General features: G+C 60.5%; 1 protein-coding gene across 3 annotated transcripts in view; it reads right to left on the bottom strand.

The window, feature by feature from the left end:
* Positions 1 to 17,879, bottom strand: part of SCUBE1 (signal peptide, CUB domain and EGF like domain containing 1) — a 123,183-nt gene that overhangs the window by 29,845 nt on the left and 75,459 nt on the right. For all 3 annotated transcript variants that reach the window (XM_032492383.1, XM_032492382.1, XM_032492381.1), the window contains one exon: positions 2,840 to 2,956. In XM_032492383.1, the coding sequence (XP_032348274.1) occupies positions 2,840 to 2,956 (117 nt within the window). The remainder of the gene's footprint in view (positions 1 to 2,839; positions 2,957 to 17,879) is intronic.

Below are 17,879 nucleotides of genomic sequence, written 5' to 3' on the forward strand. Positions count from 1 at the left end.
ATCATTCATTAAGATTAAATGTGCAGATGGGGCTTACCCCCTCAGGAGAGCCTCAGTCCTTCTGGAACCCCCTAATCCCATCCCCTTCCCCATCTGGGCAGCTCAGGGGCTGTCATAGCAACTGGACAGGAGGTGGGAGGCATGTTCGCTTGCGGACCAGGCTGATGTAGCCGGCTGCCTGGGGGTCAGAGTGTGGCAAGCACCACCTCCCCAGCTCTAGTAAGGGTGTGACGGGCTCGCACAGGGCCTCAGGTTTGCTGGGACCCCCAGTTGGCCTGCCCCCGCTGAGTCCTGCACCTGCCCTGCACCTCCCCAGACAGGCCCCAGGAAACCTGGGCTGTCAGCCCAAGGCTCTAGGACGCCAAACCCTGGGTCTGGAGGTCGCTTGGTTTCCAGGGTCCCCTGATTTGAAGACATAAAGATGTCTGTATTATGTAGTTCTAGACTAGTCCCACGATCCTTAAGTTCTAACGTCTGTGACAATATCCAGACTGCACTTCTCTGCCACTGCCACCCCCTGGCCCCAGCCACTCTCGCCTCGAGCCGGACCCTGCGAGAAACCCCCGTGCAAACAGTGAGAGGGACTGGCTCAGAATGAAAACCTGGCCTGTGCCGCCCCTGCCCAGTGGCGTCTGGGGCCTCACTGATGCTTGTGGGATGAAGGGCCAACCCCTGCCCTGGCCCGCCCTCCCTGAATCGCCCCCAGATCTAGCCACACTGGCTGCTTTGGGACCTGAAACCCCACGCCTCTGCACAGCAGTCATGTGCTGCTGGAAATGCTGCCTGGATCGGAGCCTCTTGCTGCGTCCTTGCAGACCCCCCCACCCCCGCCCAGGCCTGGCCTCGCTCTCCGGTACCAGCCGGCAGCGGCCGGCACCAAGCACTCTGTCGTACACGCTTATCTTGGTGATTCTGAAAAATTAAAATGCGTCTTCTTTATTCAATAGAAGATCCCCAAGGACAAGGAATTTCTGTTTCAATCGTTTCTGTCTCCCTAGCACCTGCGCACGGGAGAAGCCCAGAAAACCCATGTGGTACATGAGTGACCGAGAGGATTCCTGATTCCAGGACAGTGGGAGTGAGGAGGTTTGGCTAAAGGCAAAGAGGCAGCTCTGGTTAAAGGGCCCAGGTGTTCCAAGAGGAGCCACATGGTGGAAAGATGGTGGGGGCTCAGACTGGTGGGCCTGGGCTGTGTGGACAGCTCCCCTTGCCACCTCCCCCTACCCAGACTCGCAGTGGGGTGAGGATGGAAGCTCAGGCCACCAATGCATGGGCGGGGGGCAGTAGCCACAGCACCCTCAGGTGCTCCTCTTGGGCCATGTGACGGCCAAGGTCCCTTTCTGGCCCAGACAGGCCGGCTCCCAGTGCTGAGCTCCTGGTCTCACATCAGAAATGAAGCCATACCCTGCCCTCCTCGTCCTGGGTCAGCGCTGTGCCCTGGGCAGAGGGCGGACTGGCCCGATTCTACCCTCTTCTGTCCTGGTTGCTGGGGCAACTGGCCGGGTCTGCTGTGACATTGCTGGGCTGGGAGGACTGGCTGGGTCTGCAGTGGACGCCTGGCCAGTCCTCCTGGCATGAAGCCCATGGGGCAAGGCTGCAGATAGCCCCTGCCCGCCCACTCGCCCACCAGGAACACACCTCGCTCTAAGTGGGCCAAGCCAGGGTTACAGAAGGGCTTTATTTTCAAATAAATAGGCAGAAAAACTGTTATTTCTGTCAATAATCACTAGGTTCTTCCCAGCAAAGTGTCTGGGAAGGAGAAGTCACACGTTGTCTATTTTTGCAGGCTTAAAAAAGCCCATCTCAGACTATTTAAAATCGCTCTAAGCCTCCGCTGTCAATATTTTCACCCACTTGGCTCTGGGAGTTCAAGCACCCCTCCCCTTCCATGCTGGCTGCAAGCCCTCCCCACTTCCTGGCAGGATGGTAGGAAGAGGGTGGCCAGCCTAGCAGGAATTCCCGGGCTGGCCTGGGGCATGGGCAGTGCGGAGGGGTACACCTCATCCTTCTCAGGGGCTGAGTCCCTGCCCGAGGCCCGCAGCTCAGGGGGTCTGTAACACCCCAGGTCTTTGTCTGGGCTGGTCCCCCATGCTGCAGGGCTGGCCCCTTCAGTCCTAGGGCTCTGCCAACTCTGGCTTTCCAGCCCCCTTGCTTCCTGTTTCCTGAGGGATCCCCGACACTGCTGAGCACCCCGGAGGCCCTCAGGAAATGTGGGGTGAGGAGGGACAGCGGGCGGGCAGAGAAAGCTCGACCTTCTCTCACTTCCAGGCCAGCCCATTCCTGACACTCCCAACCCCTATCTTCTAATTGCAAACTGAGGTCCTTTTGCACCCTTAGTCCTTCAGTTGAGATCCCCCAACAACGTCCCTCCTCCAGGGGCGAGGATACACAGTGTCCTCATTTTTCCAATGCTGACAAGAAGACAGTCCTGTCCTAGTTGGAGCCCTGTGCCATGCTGCCACCCAGCTGTGCCAGACAGACTACAGCTGAGGTGAGTGCGGGGAAACAGCCCCATCCCGCCCCCGGGAGGCCACGGCTGGCCCAGGAAGCCCAAAGTAGAGAAACACCTTGTTTGTTTAACCTGGGGTGCAGCCACATTCTTTGATATCAGAACCCCGCTTAAACCTATTGCTATTCAGTGGAAGCAGGGTTCCCCTGAGCACTGTCGGGGAGCACTGGTGTTGACTCTCCCTCTTCTCGGCTTCTCCAGCAGAAAAGCAGGTGACACCTGACCATCCACACCCCCACAGCCACATGTGGTCGCACCCCAGCCCAACCGCGCAGCCCTGACTTGGCTTGTGCAGACACAGGCCAGGCCAGGGAGGCAGCGAGTACTGACCTTTGCACGTCTTCCCATCCGGCTGCAGCGTGAATCCAACCGGGCAGCTGCAGCGCACGCCAGTGGCTGTGTCCTTGCATGTCCGGTCACAGCCTCCGTTATTTACTGCACACGTTTCTGAGAAGGGAAAGAGACAGAGATTCTCAGTCTCCTCGGACAGAAGCCATCGCCTTTCCCCACCCACAAGGGGATCTCCTGAGACAGGAGACCTGGGTTCAAGTTCTGGCTCTGATCCACTCTAGCTGTGGGGCCTCTCTGAACCTCAGGCTCCCCATCTGTAAGATGGGAGAATGACACCTTTCCACTGTGATGACGATGGATGGGAAAACTGCAAACCGCAGGGCACTGGGCCTGTGCAGATTACCGCCAACAGGGGCAATGCTACTACGGGGGCCAGTGCTGAGATCAGCCTGGCTGGTGTTTATCTGGGACAGATTCTCAACGCTTGCCTTGCCTGACCTTAGACTTCAAACCCAGATGGGTGGTTACTGGGGCTCCCAAACTCATATCAACATGGAACGGCTTGTGGCCCTGGCCGTGAGGGGCAAGGAGAGGTCCCCAGAGCTCACACACCATCCATCACCTTGATGAGACTCTCAGCCCAACATCTGTTCTCACTGAACGATAAGCCAGAGGCGTCTGTTTTTTGTCCACTTGAAGCTAGTCTAGTGCTTTTTTTCTTTTGCAGATTCAAAGGGGCTGGAGAGGTGGGGGCACAGCTGAGGTCACTGAGCCCATCGCATGGTGAGAGTGATCGTTCCCAGGCCCACAGAAGGGGCTGGCACGGCCGGGGTCACCCGGGCAGCGTGGAGGAGCCTAGTTCCCGGGCCTCTGAGCCTTTCAACCTGAGTCTCTTCCTGAGCATCTGGAGTGCTTTGATCTTGTGGGAGCTGTGCTGAGTGGGCTTCCCTCTCCTCTCTGCTGCTGGGAAGTGAAGAGCCAAGGGCCCCCATGTCTTATACTCTGAAACCCCCAGCTTGCCTACCGTGGCTTCCGCTGGGAGCCTGGCCCAGTGGCCTTTTCCCTGAAGTCTCCCCAAACTGGTTTTTTCTGTCTGTCTGTCCTGTGGTGTCTGCATTCCTGTAAGCTGCCTTCGGTTCTCTTTGGGAGGAGACTGGGGAAGAACGCAGGAGTGGTGACTAAATGAACACATATCCCTCGGTGCGAGGAGTCCCTGCTGCTAATGCCTTTCCTTTGAACTTCAACTTGTGAGGGGTGGGTGGAGCTGGGAGAGGAGGAAGCCCGGCTTCCCCTCTGTGCGTGTGTGTGTGTGCGCCTCTGTGACTCTGTGGGCAGCCACGGAGGGTGTTGTCCTGAGCATCCTGAACACAGGTGCTGCCTGCTGCAGGGGCCACTGGCCCTTCGTCTTGAGGCTGACATCTGCACCACGCACGATCTGACAAGCCGTCACTACTTCCCAAAGGCACGTCTCCCTGCCTCTGCCTCTCCCCAGCATTTCGGGGTGTCTCCACACACGCTAGCCCTCCAGCAGGGTGGGGGCAGCTCTGCTTCCCTGCCTAGGAGTGTGCTGCCCAGTAGCTTGGAGGCCTCCTGCCTGCTCATGGTTCAAGGCCCAGCTCAAAGACCACCTCCAGGAGGAGCCGCCCAAGTCCCAGATGCAGAAAGAAGGCCACCGCCCTCCCAGTGCCCACGCAGGCTGGCCTCGACGTTAGCACAGGCCGAGCTCTGACCGCACACACCTGCTCAGGTCCTCTCATCTCCCTACCCTGACCGTCTACCAGGACAGTGGAGGTGGGGAGGCCAGGGTGTGACTCTGGGTCTGCCACTCACTGAGTGACATAGGTAGGCCATCCCTCAGGGCATGACCTCAGCACCTGCACCTGGCAGGTGAGGGCGGCAAGCCTTCCCTCCCAGGGCTGAGGTGGGGGGCCCACGCCTAACGGCGCCTGGCCGGGGGCCCAGCCCGGAGAAGGCACTCAACAAATGTGTGTTTCCTCTCCTGATGTTACAACCAGAGAGCGAAATCCCACCTCCTGCCCTCAAGTCCTGAGCCAGGGTACCCCGCGTGCCTGCTCAGCCTTCCCTGCAGGAGACCCTTCTCTGGAGAGGAGGGCAGAGAACCTGCCTGTTTTCCAGGTGCAGGTAATTAAGGCTCGGGGGGACAGCGGCAGGTGCCGGGAGCCAGGCTGGGGCACAGCTGGGCGGCCTTACTTGGTGACGATGGGGTGACTGCTGGGCTGCTCCGTGGTGGTGGAGGTGGGATGTGGCGTGGCCACTGGAGGCTGTGCCCCTGAGAAACAGTCCTGGCCAAGCAGGCTTCAAGGGTCTTGCGGGCTCTCCCCTTCCTGTCTCTGAGGCCCCAGCAGGACTCAGAACCTTGGGCCTCCAGAGCAGGGGGGTCTGGGAGACCTCCTGGCCCCACCTGCCCACTGGGCAGATGGAGGCCGAGAAGGGGGTAGAGTCAAGACTGGATGGTCACCCATTCTCTGTGCCCTCAGCGCAGGTCTCTCCCCTGTACTGTGCACACTTTCGGTCTCATGTGTTACCCCAGACAATGCTGGTACAAGGGGCCCTGGGTCCCCAGAAGGGCCCTTTAGGTTCTTCTTGGATGCTGACCACCCCATCCCACCAGCATCACCTGCCTAGGCCCAACCCAGCTTTCCGAGCCTCACGTTCCCCACCCTCACACAGGCTCTGTGAGACGGCTCCTGCACCCTCCACCTCCCAGGCGAGGAACTGGCGCACTGGCACTGGGAATCTGCCCAAAGCAGTGTGGCTGGAAGTGGCAGAAATGGTGGGGCCTGCTGGGTCTAACTCCAACCCACCTGACAGCCTCCAATCTCTGTCTCTGGCCAGCCCCAGCCCCAGGCCCGCACAGCCAAGCACGCAATCGACTGTCCAGCTCCCTCCCACATGGCTCCTTTCCCAGTGCTCTCTGTCTCCACTAATGCTACCTCTATCTGCCCCAAGGACGCACCCCAGGAGGCGCCCTCCCCCAACCCTGCCTGGGCCTCCGGGCCTGGCCTTGCTGCTTCCTTAACATTGGGTTCTGGCCTGGTTCTTACTGCTGCTGTTCTGGGCCAGGACACTAGTGTGCTGCGATGTGACCTGCAGACTCCGCAGCGGTCCTTCTCCTCCAAACCACAGCCTCACTCTGGGTAGCCAGCACCTTCGGGCTCACGTAGTAATGCTGAGAGCGAACCCCGTGCCAGGTTCTATGCTGGGCGGTGAAGGGGCGAGCAGAATGAGCAACCAGCATTACCTTGTCCTCAAAGCCACCCTCGCGGGGGCCCTGGGCAGGCTCCTGCACCTGCCCCCAGCGCACCTTACACAGCACAAGTGGGCTGTTCCTGCCGTGTCCACCTTGGCTGTGTTGTTTGGAGGTCAGCAGACGTACACTGTAACGCATGACACATACAGGAAAGGGGACAGTGTAGCCAGTCCTTTGGGCTAATGTGGGGGTCGGAGACTGAAGTGTACAATACAGGCTGAGAGCTTCGTCTCTGGGCATTTCCAAGCAGAAGCTACGGGGCGCTGCAGAAGGGGCTCCTTGCCTGGGATGGCGCTCAGCCTGGGCCACTCCCCCAGCCCTCTCTCTGAGTGCCTCAAAGAACAGCCTCGCCTCTCTGTTCCCCAAGACCAGAGATCACCGGGGCCTGGTATTAGGGGATCCTCAGGGCGTCGGCAGTGGGGCAGCAGAGCTGGGGGCCTGAGGATGCAGATATGAGCCCACGGTACCTGGCCCCTCACCCGGCGAGTGGGGAGAACTCTTACCCCACAAGGCTGGACAGGCGAAGGGGGGAAGGCTGTGCACGGGGTTGGGGGCCTAAAGCGGGACAGGGCCTGGGAGTGAAGCCTTTCAGCAGGCGGGAGAAGCCCAGATGTGTTAAAAGGCCAGTCTTCAGTCTTTCCCAGGGGGAGCCTTGCTTTGCGCCGCGCCCTGTGAGAGGCCCCGGACACAGAGGTGAGACAGGTGCTGAACGGGGAAGGGCAGCCACTCAGCTGGCCTGGCGTGCCGCCTGGCCAGGGCTCGACAGAGGGATGGGCTTGGACGGCAGGGCTCCCCTTGAGTTGGTGCTGCCTGCTTGCACTGCCCTAGATCTGGGGCGAGGTCAGGCCTGGAGGGACAGTGTCAGTCAGTGCAGTGGCTGAAACGCGAGCCACAGAGGCAGAAACAGCTCCGGACGCCGCCCCGTGAGCTCGGGCAAGCCCCTTCACCTGTCAGAGCCTGAGTGTCCGGATGTGCGACGGGGAGATGGTAACATTCACCCCCTAGTTCCTGCAAGGCCCACGCAAGATGCAGGCGTGCCGGTGCCTCGCACACTGCCCTAGCTGTGACAATGTGCTCACCCTTGGTGTCATTCCTTAGAACCGCTGCATGGGGAACCTCAGTCCCCAAAGTCAGCTGCTGATTCACCTGACAGTTCTTTTCTGAGCCTCTGCTCTGTGCTGCCTTAGACGCCATCCCTGGTCCTGTGAGGCCTCAGCCCAGCAGGGACAGTGGGTGCATTCACTCCTCTGTCCACCCAGCACTTTGGGAATGACTCCCTTGGTGCTGGCTGGCCTTGAGAGAGCAGCAGTAGAGATGAACCTGACACTGACCCAGGCCTCAGGGGTGAGTGGTTTATCAGGGGAGACAGACAGAAGAGGGCCCTGACCTTGCCTTTCTCACGGAACCTGGGCTCACCTCCCACCCCTCAGCCCACCACCCCCAAGCCTGGGCTCTGTGGGACCTTCAGGGAGGCGCCCTCGGCCCAGCCTCCTGCCTTTTGCACGACTCAAGAGGCCCCTGCTGGCTCTGCCAGCGCCTGAGCTTCACCTGTGGGAGTCCCCTGGGACCACTCACTCTCCAGGCAGAGCTGGGTCAGGGTGGCCTCAGTGCCTGGCGCCCTGTGCAGGACCAGCACAGCGAGGGGCCCGATTTCTGCTGAGTGAGCAGATGTGAAAACAGGACTCTGGAGGCCCGGGAAGAATGAGAGGAAGTGTGGTGACTGAGCCCCTGTCCCCTGGCTGGCCTGGTTGGGGACGGCGTCTGAGAAGAACCTGATGGCACAGGGGACCAGCAACAGCCTGAGTCACGGGCACTGGGAGGCGCGATGGAGGCTGAGGTGCGCTGCACCAGCTGCCAGGGGGCAGCTGCTGGCTCTCCTGGCCCAGCCCTGACTCTCTGACTCCGACCCTCTTCCCTCAGTTGATTCCTGAGCCTTCCATGGCTCCCATCACTTTTGGATAAAAACCACGCTCCTTGGCAAGGTCCTTAACAGCGGCCCTGGTCTCCCTCGCTGCCCAGTCTCCACATGCTCCCCTGACATCCGGGACGCCCAGCGGCTGTCATAAGCATCATCAGCAGGCTTGTGTCCCTCACTGTGCCCCACAGTGGGGCTGAGCTTCCGCTTGGAGGCCCTTTGGAAAGTGAGAAGAGTCAGGCCGAGACAGGAGAAGTGGCTTCCCCAGCCACTCGGCAGGGAGTGGGGGCGGAACCCCATCCCTGTCCGCCAGAACCCTGCTCCTACCCACACTGTCTCTGCGTCCCTGCCTCTCCACTTCTGTCCGGAACCCCCTGCTCTGCCTTGGCAGGGCAGGCGTCCACTCCTGAGAGCCACCTGCAAAGGGTGGCTCTTACCCCCGTGCGGGGACACACCACCAGGCCAGGGTGCCGGATGAACGCAGCCTGGGGTGCCACGGCCTCTAAGTGTAGCTGGGCCCCGGGACACATGCTGGTGGCTGATGTGAGGGTGACAGTGGGTGGGGGGTTTGTGGGAGAAGGAGGTCAGGGCAGCTGGAGGCAGGGTGGTCGTGGAGGCCAGGACTGCAGCCTCGACAAAGGAGGGGGCTCCCAGCCTGAGTCTGAGGGCAAGTAGGAAAAGTGGCTTCAGAAGGCCCCACTGGCCACCCCCCACCCCCCGCTCTGTCACGTCTGAGGCCACCGGACCCCTTCGGCCCACAATCCCTGAGAGGCTGGCCTGGCCCTGAGGCGGCCTCAGTGATCCTGGACTTGGCCTTTCAGCACATGGCCGGGTGACCATGAGGTCCCCTTGGGGCTTTTGCTGACCGCAGCCCAGCCGTGCCGAAGTCACGGGCCAGGAGGCCCACACCACCCCTCAGACTCCATCTGCCTGGGAACTCGGCCCCGCAGTTTGCTGTGAGGTGGGTTTTTGTCAGAACTGTCTTCTGGAGGCACCAGATGGGCCTGAGATTTCAGGGGCTACGCCTTCCCACAGGCCTGCCGGGTGGGGGGGTGGGGGTTTTCACCCCAGCACCCACAGGGCAGAACCTCCTGGGCCTGAGGATGGTGCCCTGCAGTTTGCGGCAACAGGGGCGGGCGGCGGAGGGCAGGGGAGAGGCCAACCAAGAGCAAGACGGGCAGATCCTGGGGAGGTTTCTTCGTATGGTTTGAGGGACCTCAAATGGCCCAGGAGGACACCGAGGGTTTATATCAAAGCAGACGGCAGGAGCAGGGGCCCGGCAGCCAGCCTTCTCCCCGCGCCGGGCTCCTGCCTCTACTCTGGCCATCAAGTGGAGGGGCGCTGAGGGCAGACGAAGCGGGCTCGCGTGCAGCCTCTCGCTCGGGGCCACCCTCCGGAGGGAGAGAGGCAGGATCGGACACCTGTCCTACAGGAGGTTCAGGAGGCTCGGAGAGCGGAAGCAGCCTGAGAAAGGCTACCTGGCCGGTGACCCTTCCTTGGGGCTCTGCTGCCCCGCCAGCTGCGTGTGACCAGGGAGGCTGAGTGTCAGGCCCTTCTCCCTGGAACACCCACCAACAGCAGCGACACTCCGAGTCCTTCTGTGCCAGGCCCCGTGCGGAGCGGGGACGCAGGACCCTGGCCGGAGTGTGGTGCAGTGGGATGGGGTGAAGCTGGGCCAGCCCTCACCTCTCTGAGCCTCACTTGTAACTCTGAACGGCACCCTTGCAGGTTGCTGGGAATGGTAAAGTCATCTAGGTACACAGAGACTCAGCCCCGAGGCTGCTCAGAGGGGAAGCCTTGTTCCAGATTCCTGATGGCTGTCCCAGGGACGAGGGCTGCAGGAGGCCGGGCCAGCACCTGCGCACAAACCTCCCTGCTTCCACGCCGGGCCTTCAGCACTGGTGCACCCCCACTGACCGCCCTACCCTGTGACTTTCTGGGGCCGGGCCCGGGGGCAGGGCAGAGTGACCTGGCACTCGGAGCCTGCGTCTGCCCCCTCTCTCCAGAGTGGGCTGGGCGGGCCTCCTGGAGGGGTCCAGAGTGTGGGCACCTGGCTGGCTTCTGAAAAAGGTTTGTTCACCCTGCTAGTCCCCCTTCTTACGGCCTCACCTACAACGTGACCAAGGTCAGGCAGGCCCCGGGCTTCCTGCCTCGCTGCCGGGGACTTGCCACTGAGGCTGATTTCCTCACTGGCCCTCCGAGTGAGCTAGTAAAACGCTAAGGGCCAGAGAAGGAGAGCAGGGGAGAGAAACGTGATCGAGCACCCGGCAAGTGCCACCCACACTGCTGGGTGCTGTGCGCCCAGTGTCTAGCTCAGGCAGCTTCAAGGTAGAGACGACCACCCTTTTTTTACAAAAGAGAAAGCTGAGGCTCAGAGCCGTGCGTGACTCTGGCATGGTGACGTCGGCACGGAACCCAGGTCTGGCTCCCAAGCCTAGGCCAGGACAACAGACCAGGAAGAGTCATGGTTGGCAAAACTACAGTTGGGTGTCCCTGCTCTGACAGCACATGCACAGTCCTTAAAACACAGATACACCTGGCTGAGCAACCTGAAACTTCCAACTTTGAGAAGCAACCCCAGCTGCCTTGGTACAGAATCTTGCCACAGGGAGCCCTGAGCGTTGGCTACTCGCTAGCCAACAGTCTGCAGGCTGGCACCTGGTCTGCAGCCACCGTCTGGCCTGGCCTCAGCTGGAGCCAGCTAGAGGGAAGCCCTGAAGGAGGCCAGGGTGGGCTGGAGGGGTCGGGCCCACCCAGGCGTGGGGCGGGAGGGAACCCGTGGGCAGGGACCGAGGCACTTGGTCAGTTTCATCTGTTTCTATAATCGGGGGCCCTTCTGAAGACAAAAAATGGTGCCTTGGGCTCTTCGGGGTGCCTTCCATTTGCAGCTCCAGTGGACAATCAGTATTGGCACTTCTGGGCTCTCCTGAGTGCGGCAGGGCAGGGGGCCCACACAGATCCAGCAAAACCATCAGGAAGTGGGTGTGGGGGAGGGGTGATTAGGCACCAAAGGACATTGAGGTCACATCACTGAAGGCTTTGGGACCCCCCGGACCCAATCCAGAGGGAGAGTTAAGGCAGAACAGGGAGGAGGCTGGGGTACAGGGAGGGGGCTGGGGGACAGGAAAGGGGCTGGGGGACAGGCAGGGGCCGGGAACACTGTCTCTGAGATGAAGGTTCAGGCCCAGGAGGGGCACGTGGGGGTCAAGTGTGCCCAGCCCCCAGCGGGATGGCGCAGAGTGCGAGGAGCCATCGGGGCAGGGCCGCCTTCTCTCTGTGGGGCACACCTCCATTTTCAGCTACCCCAAGGGCCCCCTCTGGGTGGAAAGCTCTATGGCACAGGGGAACTTTCTGCATCTGTGTAGGGCAAGGGCTGGCTGTGTGACCCTGGTGCAGGTGTGGGGACGTGAGTCACAGGGACGCTGGGAGGGCACTGCCACAAATCAGGTGGCATTTACACAAAGCCTCAGAGCTGGGCAGACCCCATGAGAGTCACCCCAGGTGCGTCTACTGGCCACTCTGATTGATGAAGTTCTCGCCCAGGCATCCTGTCCCGGTGGGTCCCAGTCACAGACCCTGAGGTTGGAGGACCGGGAATCGCCTTCCTACCTTACAGCACCAAGAGGAGAAGAGATTACCGAGGCCATCCAGGGGCAAAAAGCCAGGACCGCAGTGTCCACAGTCCCCAGGCCCAGCCGCAAGAAGAGCCGTGTAAACCCCTCACCTCCCTGGCCTGGGCCGCCTCTGCCAGGAGACAGATGGCAGCATCGCCCTCAAGGCCCCAGGGGTTGTTCCCACACAGCTGGCTGGCCATCCTCTCTGTAACACCATTCCATGAGCCCCGCCGCAGGACCCTGCCCTCTGGCCTCCAGCTGCATCCCGGCACCCTCCTGCCCGTGCCAGCCCATGAGCCAGCTCCCCCGCCTGGATTCTCTGCTGGATGCCGGGCCTCCTAGACCCTGTCCGACCAAGTTCTCTACACCTGACAGCTGGGCTTCAGCCCGTGGCTCCTGGTAGGTGCTCCCTGACCCACCTGCCCTCACAGCAGCAGGGGAGCCACCCCCATCAGCAGTCCTATCACCTAGAACCCGCCCTCAGAGTCTCGGGGAGGGCCTGTCCGCCCCCTCCTCACTCTCATTACCAGGGGCTGGGACAGTGGCACTCAGAAGCATGCAGTGTTAGCTGCCCGTGGAGGTGAAGTCTCCCATGGCTTTCATACTTCATGGGATGAGCTTATAGACTGGCTAGAATCAGATTCAAATTTCATCTGAGGCCCTGAGAGTGGGGAAAGCTATAAGGCCTCATGCTCCAATGGAAGTCAAGGGACTTCTGGGTAAGTGCTCTGGGCCTTCTCAGGACAGGGGCCGGACTGCGCCCTCTAGCCAGACTTGGTCCCCCAAGGTGCCAGCACCCGGTGCCAAGAACCCTGGTTTTGCCAGGAGCTCAGGGTGGCTGTGGGTGAATCACATCCTCTCCAAGCCTCAGTCTCCCCATCTGGGGCCAGCCAATGCCCTGCCTGGCACCCTGCCTCCTTCCTGAGTCCTATCCCTCGACGCAGCCAAGTCACCAGCACCCACCTCCTTCTACACTCGTAGTGTGTGTGTGTGTGTGTGTGTGTGTGTGTGTGCACGTGTGCGCGAGAGACAGAGAGAGAGAGAGGGACTGTGGATACATGTATGAATAAACTGAGGCCAGGAGCTCAGGGCCTCAACCAGGGACCCCAGCTGCCCAGAGACCAGCCACACCTGGGACTAGTTCAGTGACGGGGTGAAGTCACCCCTAGTTCCTCCTGAACATGAGGTCAGTCCCCGGAGCTCAGCGCTGTTGGCAGGGAGGCCGTGGCTGGAGGCGAGGGGACCTGCCTGGGCCCTGGGCCCACCCACCTTCTCCCTCCAGCTGGCGCCCCTGCTGACCTGGGAAACTGCCCTGTGTCATCGCCTCCCCTGTCTCAGATTCGCCTCAGTCCCTTCCCACAGCCAGGCTCATCCAGGCTCCGGGTCCCAGCCTTTCTCTCCTAGCCAGACACCTGCCTGGGTGAAGAGTGAGCAGTGAGGGCCTACCCATCCCTGGGCACTTCCTCCAGGTGGCCTTCATTCATACTCCGAGCCAACCGGCTTCCCCTGTGCTCCTGCTCTAGGCAAGGCCCTGCGCTGTGTCCTGAGGAGCCATGAGAGCTGGCACACACTTGACCCCTGCCTCCAGTCAGGGGGGTCCTAGACTTGTGACAAAACAGGGTGCTGGTGGAAGAGAAGCGAGCAGGTTAGACGGGGGTGGCAGGGGAGGTCCAGTTAGGTCTGGACAAGCCTTTGCTAGGTAGAACTGTGCAAGATAGCACATGGGTATCGAGTGGCAGGTGACAAGACCCACTGATGCAAGAAGCCTGGGACAGGCTGCATGTACAGGGCCTGAGGGACAGGTGAAGGGTGGCTCCCAGGAGGTGACAATGTGTGGGTCTGGAATTAGGGGTGGGAGGAGGTGGCCTGGGACACGGGTTGGTGAAATTAGGAGAAACCCAGGGACCCTGGAGATGGTGGCTGCAGAAGAGAGGTGGCAGATGGGTGGTCCCTTGGTGGACAGAGGAGCTAGGAGCTGGGGAGGAGAGTGGGTGTGTCAAGAGGTGACATCGGCTGGACCTTTCAGGGTGGCTGTGTGCTTATATGAGGCTGGGACAGTATGGGGCTCAGTCTGTCCCCCCAAATATCAGCCATTATTACCATAATCGCCCCACTCTGCCTGGTCTTCCCAGCCTCCCAAGTCTCCAGCCTCTCTGTTCCCTAGCCCGGAACTCTCTCAACAGCTCCCTGACTGAGCGTTGTCCTGTGTGCCAGGCCCCAGGCACATAGGTCATGGCCCGTCCCATCCTTTCTCTCACGGCCCTGTCCTCTGAGCCCAGCTGGGGAGTGTGTTACGGGGTCACCCCCATTCAGTGGAAGGGAAACTTGGGCGTCCTTCCAGAGGGGCAGGGAGATGGGCAGGTGCCAGCTGTGGGAGTGCAGGGACAGAGAGGAGTTCCCAGCCACCTTTCTGTGCCTCAGTTGCCTCACTGGGAGTCACTTTACTGCCATCTCACAAGATGGCTGTGAGGTAGTGAAGACAGGGCAGTGCGAGGCCCGAGGAAGCTGGGGCTAATGGTTAACTACTGCCGTGGTCCCTGGGCCTGGAGCAAGGCACCTCCACTTTCCTGGGCTCAGGGAGACCCCTGAAATGGGCTGGCTGTGAATCTGCCTTCAGGAGGGAAGGTCCCACCTGGCAAGGCTGCTGAGCCCACAGGTCTGAGCTGTGTCCCAAGCCTCAGGCTGCTCCACCACCGGCGCGGGGCCTTGGGCGTGGGAGCGAGTCCACAGGCCGCAAACCTTGGCCCAGATGACGGCTCGCCGACCGCACGGACCGAGCTGTGTCTCTTGGCTATTCAGGGCCTCACGGCATCATCTGTAAAGTGGGGACAGCTGCCTCTCAGGGCTGTGGGAAGACACATTGGAGAGGGCTGACTGGCAAGCACCTTGCGAACTGGAAAGTGAGGAGGAAGGCTCAGCTGGAGGGAGTGAGCCGAGTGCGGACACCGAGCCCGCTGCTGGAGGGGCTGCAGAGGCTCCCTGCACCCCCAACGCACCCGCACTTCCAGCCCCTGTCCTGTGCTGGGAGCCTGTGGTCCTGGGGACAGGCCTGTGTAAGGGCAGGCGTGGGCTCTGCCTCAGCCGAGCTCATGGCAGCCAGGTGACCGGAAGCATCTCCCCAGACCAAGTTTGGACTCTCCATGGTCAGCAGAGTGACAGTTCCCCCAGATGTCCACATCTTAGTCCCTCGTGACTCGATGTGGTAAGAAGGACTCTGCAGGTGTGACTGAGCTAAGGAATTGGAGATGGCAGACTATCCTGGCTTGTCCAGGTGAGCCCAAGGTGGTCACAAGGTGGAAGAGGGGGCTCAGAGAAGGAGCTGTGGTGACGGAGGCGGGTCAGAGAGGTGCAGGCCACCAGGGGAGGAACGTGGGTGGCCTGTAGGAACTAGAAAAGGCAAGGAGATGGATTCACTCCTAGAGCTTCCAGAATGAACGCAGCCCTTGCTGAAACCTTGGCTTCTGCCCAGTGAGCCCCAAGTCAAATTTCTGACCCACAGAAGGTGGCGGGTTGTTTGAAGGCACTAAGGTCGTGGTAACTTGTTAACAGCAGCGGCAGGAAACCAACACGGCATCTTTCCCAAGTACATCTGGGGAAAAGGAGCTGATCGAAGACCCGGAGCTGACAAGTATGACTCACAGGGTCTCATCAGTCTTGCTGTAAGCGGGGCTCCCAGGGGCCTGTGGTAAACTTAGCTGGGTACTCAGATGTTTCACCCAGCTCAGTCGGCCAGATAATTGAAATTTATCACTTCAACTCTCAAATCCAAACATTTTAACGGGAATCTAAAATCAGTTACATATTTCGAGGCCTCTTTAAAGTAAACATAACTGTACCTGTTCTCAGCCTGTGCTCAGTGACTCAGTATTATAAACAGCAACTGCTGGGTACAGCTGAGACCCCAAGGGTAGGGCAGAGCCACCGGGCCCCCGGCCACTGTGCTGCAGAGCGCTGCCACTTTGGGGGAGCCTCTGGGAGCCCCAGGAAAGCAGCCAACGCTGTAATTAGTGGGAGTGATGCTGTGGGATTTCAGGGAGCACTTATGTTAGGGTTTCAAGACTTGTGTTGGTGTTTCAAAACTGGGGAACCTTGTAACCAAAATGCTAGCCCTTGGGGAACCAAAGAGCAAGCAGGGTTCCCAGAGAGGAACTGAGAGGCTCAAAGGTGGGTCAAGGGCCCAGGTTTTAGCTGATTTTTGCTTATGTTCTGACTCTTGGCTGTGTTGAGATGAGGCTGCTAATTAAACGACTTGCAGCCATCTAAGTGACCTGTGACCTCTGCAGTCTGGGCACAAAATACTTCTGAAATAATTCTGAGTCAAGCAGCCTATACAACCATACAAAACCTAAATTTGCCATCTCCGTTTGGGGAAGGGAAACTGGGGCCCGCAGCCAGCAGTGAGGTCACTTCCCCTCTCTGAGACATGGAAAACGGTGGTTTCAGCCTGGACCTGCAGGCGTGGTCTGTTGCGGATGTGTGGTCACCACAGAGGGTGGTGAGGACGGGCGTGTGCTCGGGGCTGGCCAGGGCTGCTCTGCACCCACCCACTTCCGCTCTCTCAGTCCCTTCCGACCCACTCTGAAAACAAGCCCCAGCCACATAGGAGACAATTGGCACGTCAGGGCTGGAAGACACCTGCCAGGCCATCTCCACCACCAGGTGACCACAGCACACATGCTGCTCTGACGGAGCCCTGTGCCATGACTACCCCTGGTTCGGCCCACAGCAGACCCTTCTGGGGCATTCCAGACCCGTCTCTGTCCTCTCATGCGGCCAGGCTGGCCAGTGCAGCAGTCAAGGGCACAGACTCTGGAGTGGGGGGGCCCGGGGTCTGACCTTGCTATGGGACTCCTCAGGGTCTCACTGTCCTCATCTGCTCCTGGGCCACAGAACAAGATCCTTCCTCCTCTGCCTTTTCTACCCCCATCTCCTCCCAGGACCCCAAACACGGCTTGATCAGCCCCCCAGCCCAGGATCCCCTGGGATAAACTGCCTGTGCTCCTTCCCACAGGCCAAGGATGCTGACCCAGTTCTGTCTGGGCTGCTCTCTCCACGCAGGGGCCAGGCTCTGAACATGATGTCCCAGGCGAGCTCTGACCAGTGCAGGGCAGGATGGGGACGGTCACCGCCCTCACTCTCCAGCCCTTGCTTCTATCAGTATAACCGTGGAGCAGCTGGGACTCGCTGGGGCCTACTAATTAGGCTTCAAGTCCAATAGGGTCCTAAGTCTGTACCACGTGGGCTATTCTCAGAGGAGACAGGTGCTAAGAAAATGATGAGCTCTCGGGGGAGCTCACCTGTACTCTAGACAGGACCTTTCATGGAAGCCTCTGAGAATGGGTGGTTCCGCGTGCGGGCCCTGAGCTGCTGGCCCTGGCCCCCCTGTTGTGAGTGTTGCAGGGAGACCATGGGAGGGAGAGGTCTCTTCTGTCTGTGGGGTGGGGGTGGGGAACTTCCACAATCAGGGAGGTGGGACTGCAGGGGAAGCCGATTGTCACCCATTTCCTCGGCCCCTCCTAGGCCTGGTGCAGAGTCCCCCGATCTGCTCCCCTACCTCTGCCTCCCAAACCCGGGATGAGGGTAGCTGTATCCTCGGTGCCTCCCTCCTCACCTCCCTGACCCTGCTTCAGGATCTGGTTCAGGACCGCTCTCTCTAGTTAGAAAAAGTAAGTACCGAGGCCCTGCTCTCCATCTGCTTACCCACCTGCTCGATGCCGACTCAGCTCAGCCTGCTTCCCACCATCATCTCGCTGGTAAGGGTGCAGGGCACCTGGGGGCCCAGTTCCTGGTCCTGCCCTGCTCTGGAGCTCTGGTGTCAGGCAGCAGTGCCCACTTCTCCGATAAGTGAGGCCGTGGGGCCTGGGCCCTCTTGGGACTCAGCCCACCAGCGGCTCTTACGTTCCTGTCACCCACCGCTAGCCAGCTTTTCAGAAAGCCCACAGCACTGACTCACCCCTTTGTGCAGGGGAGTAGACACGCTTGGTTGCTGGTGCCTCTAAGCACACACCTTGGCTGTTTCCAACCCTTCCCAGGCCAACCCAGGCAGCCCACGTCAATGAGACAGCCCTGTGCAGAGAACTTGCAGAGAGCCAGGCTTCCAGCTACACCTGTCCTGCCCAGCATGGACTTGGGGGTTCACTGAGCCCTGTCGGCCAGCCCAGAACCTCTTCTGCTCCTCAGACCCTCACTGGGGAAGGCCTCAAGCCTACTCACCAGCATGCAAGGCCACATTCCTCCCCCCGCCCCACACAGACCTCTCTCCCCACTACATGCCTGGGT

The sequence above is a fragment of the Camelus ferus genome, chromosome 12 (assembly GCF_009834535.1).
Source record: "Camelus ferus isolate YT-003-E chromosome 12, BCGSAC_Cfer_1.0, whole genome shotgun sequence".
Lineage (NCBI taxonomy): Eukaryota > Metazoa > Chordata > Mammalia > Artiodactyla > Camelidae > Camelus > Camelus ferus.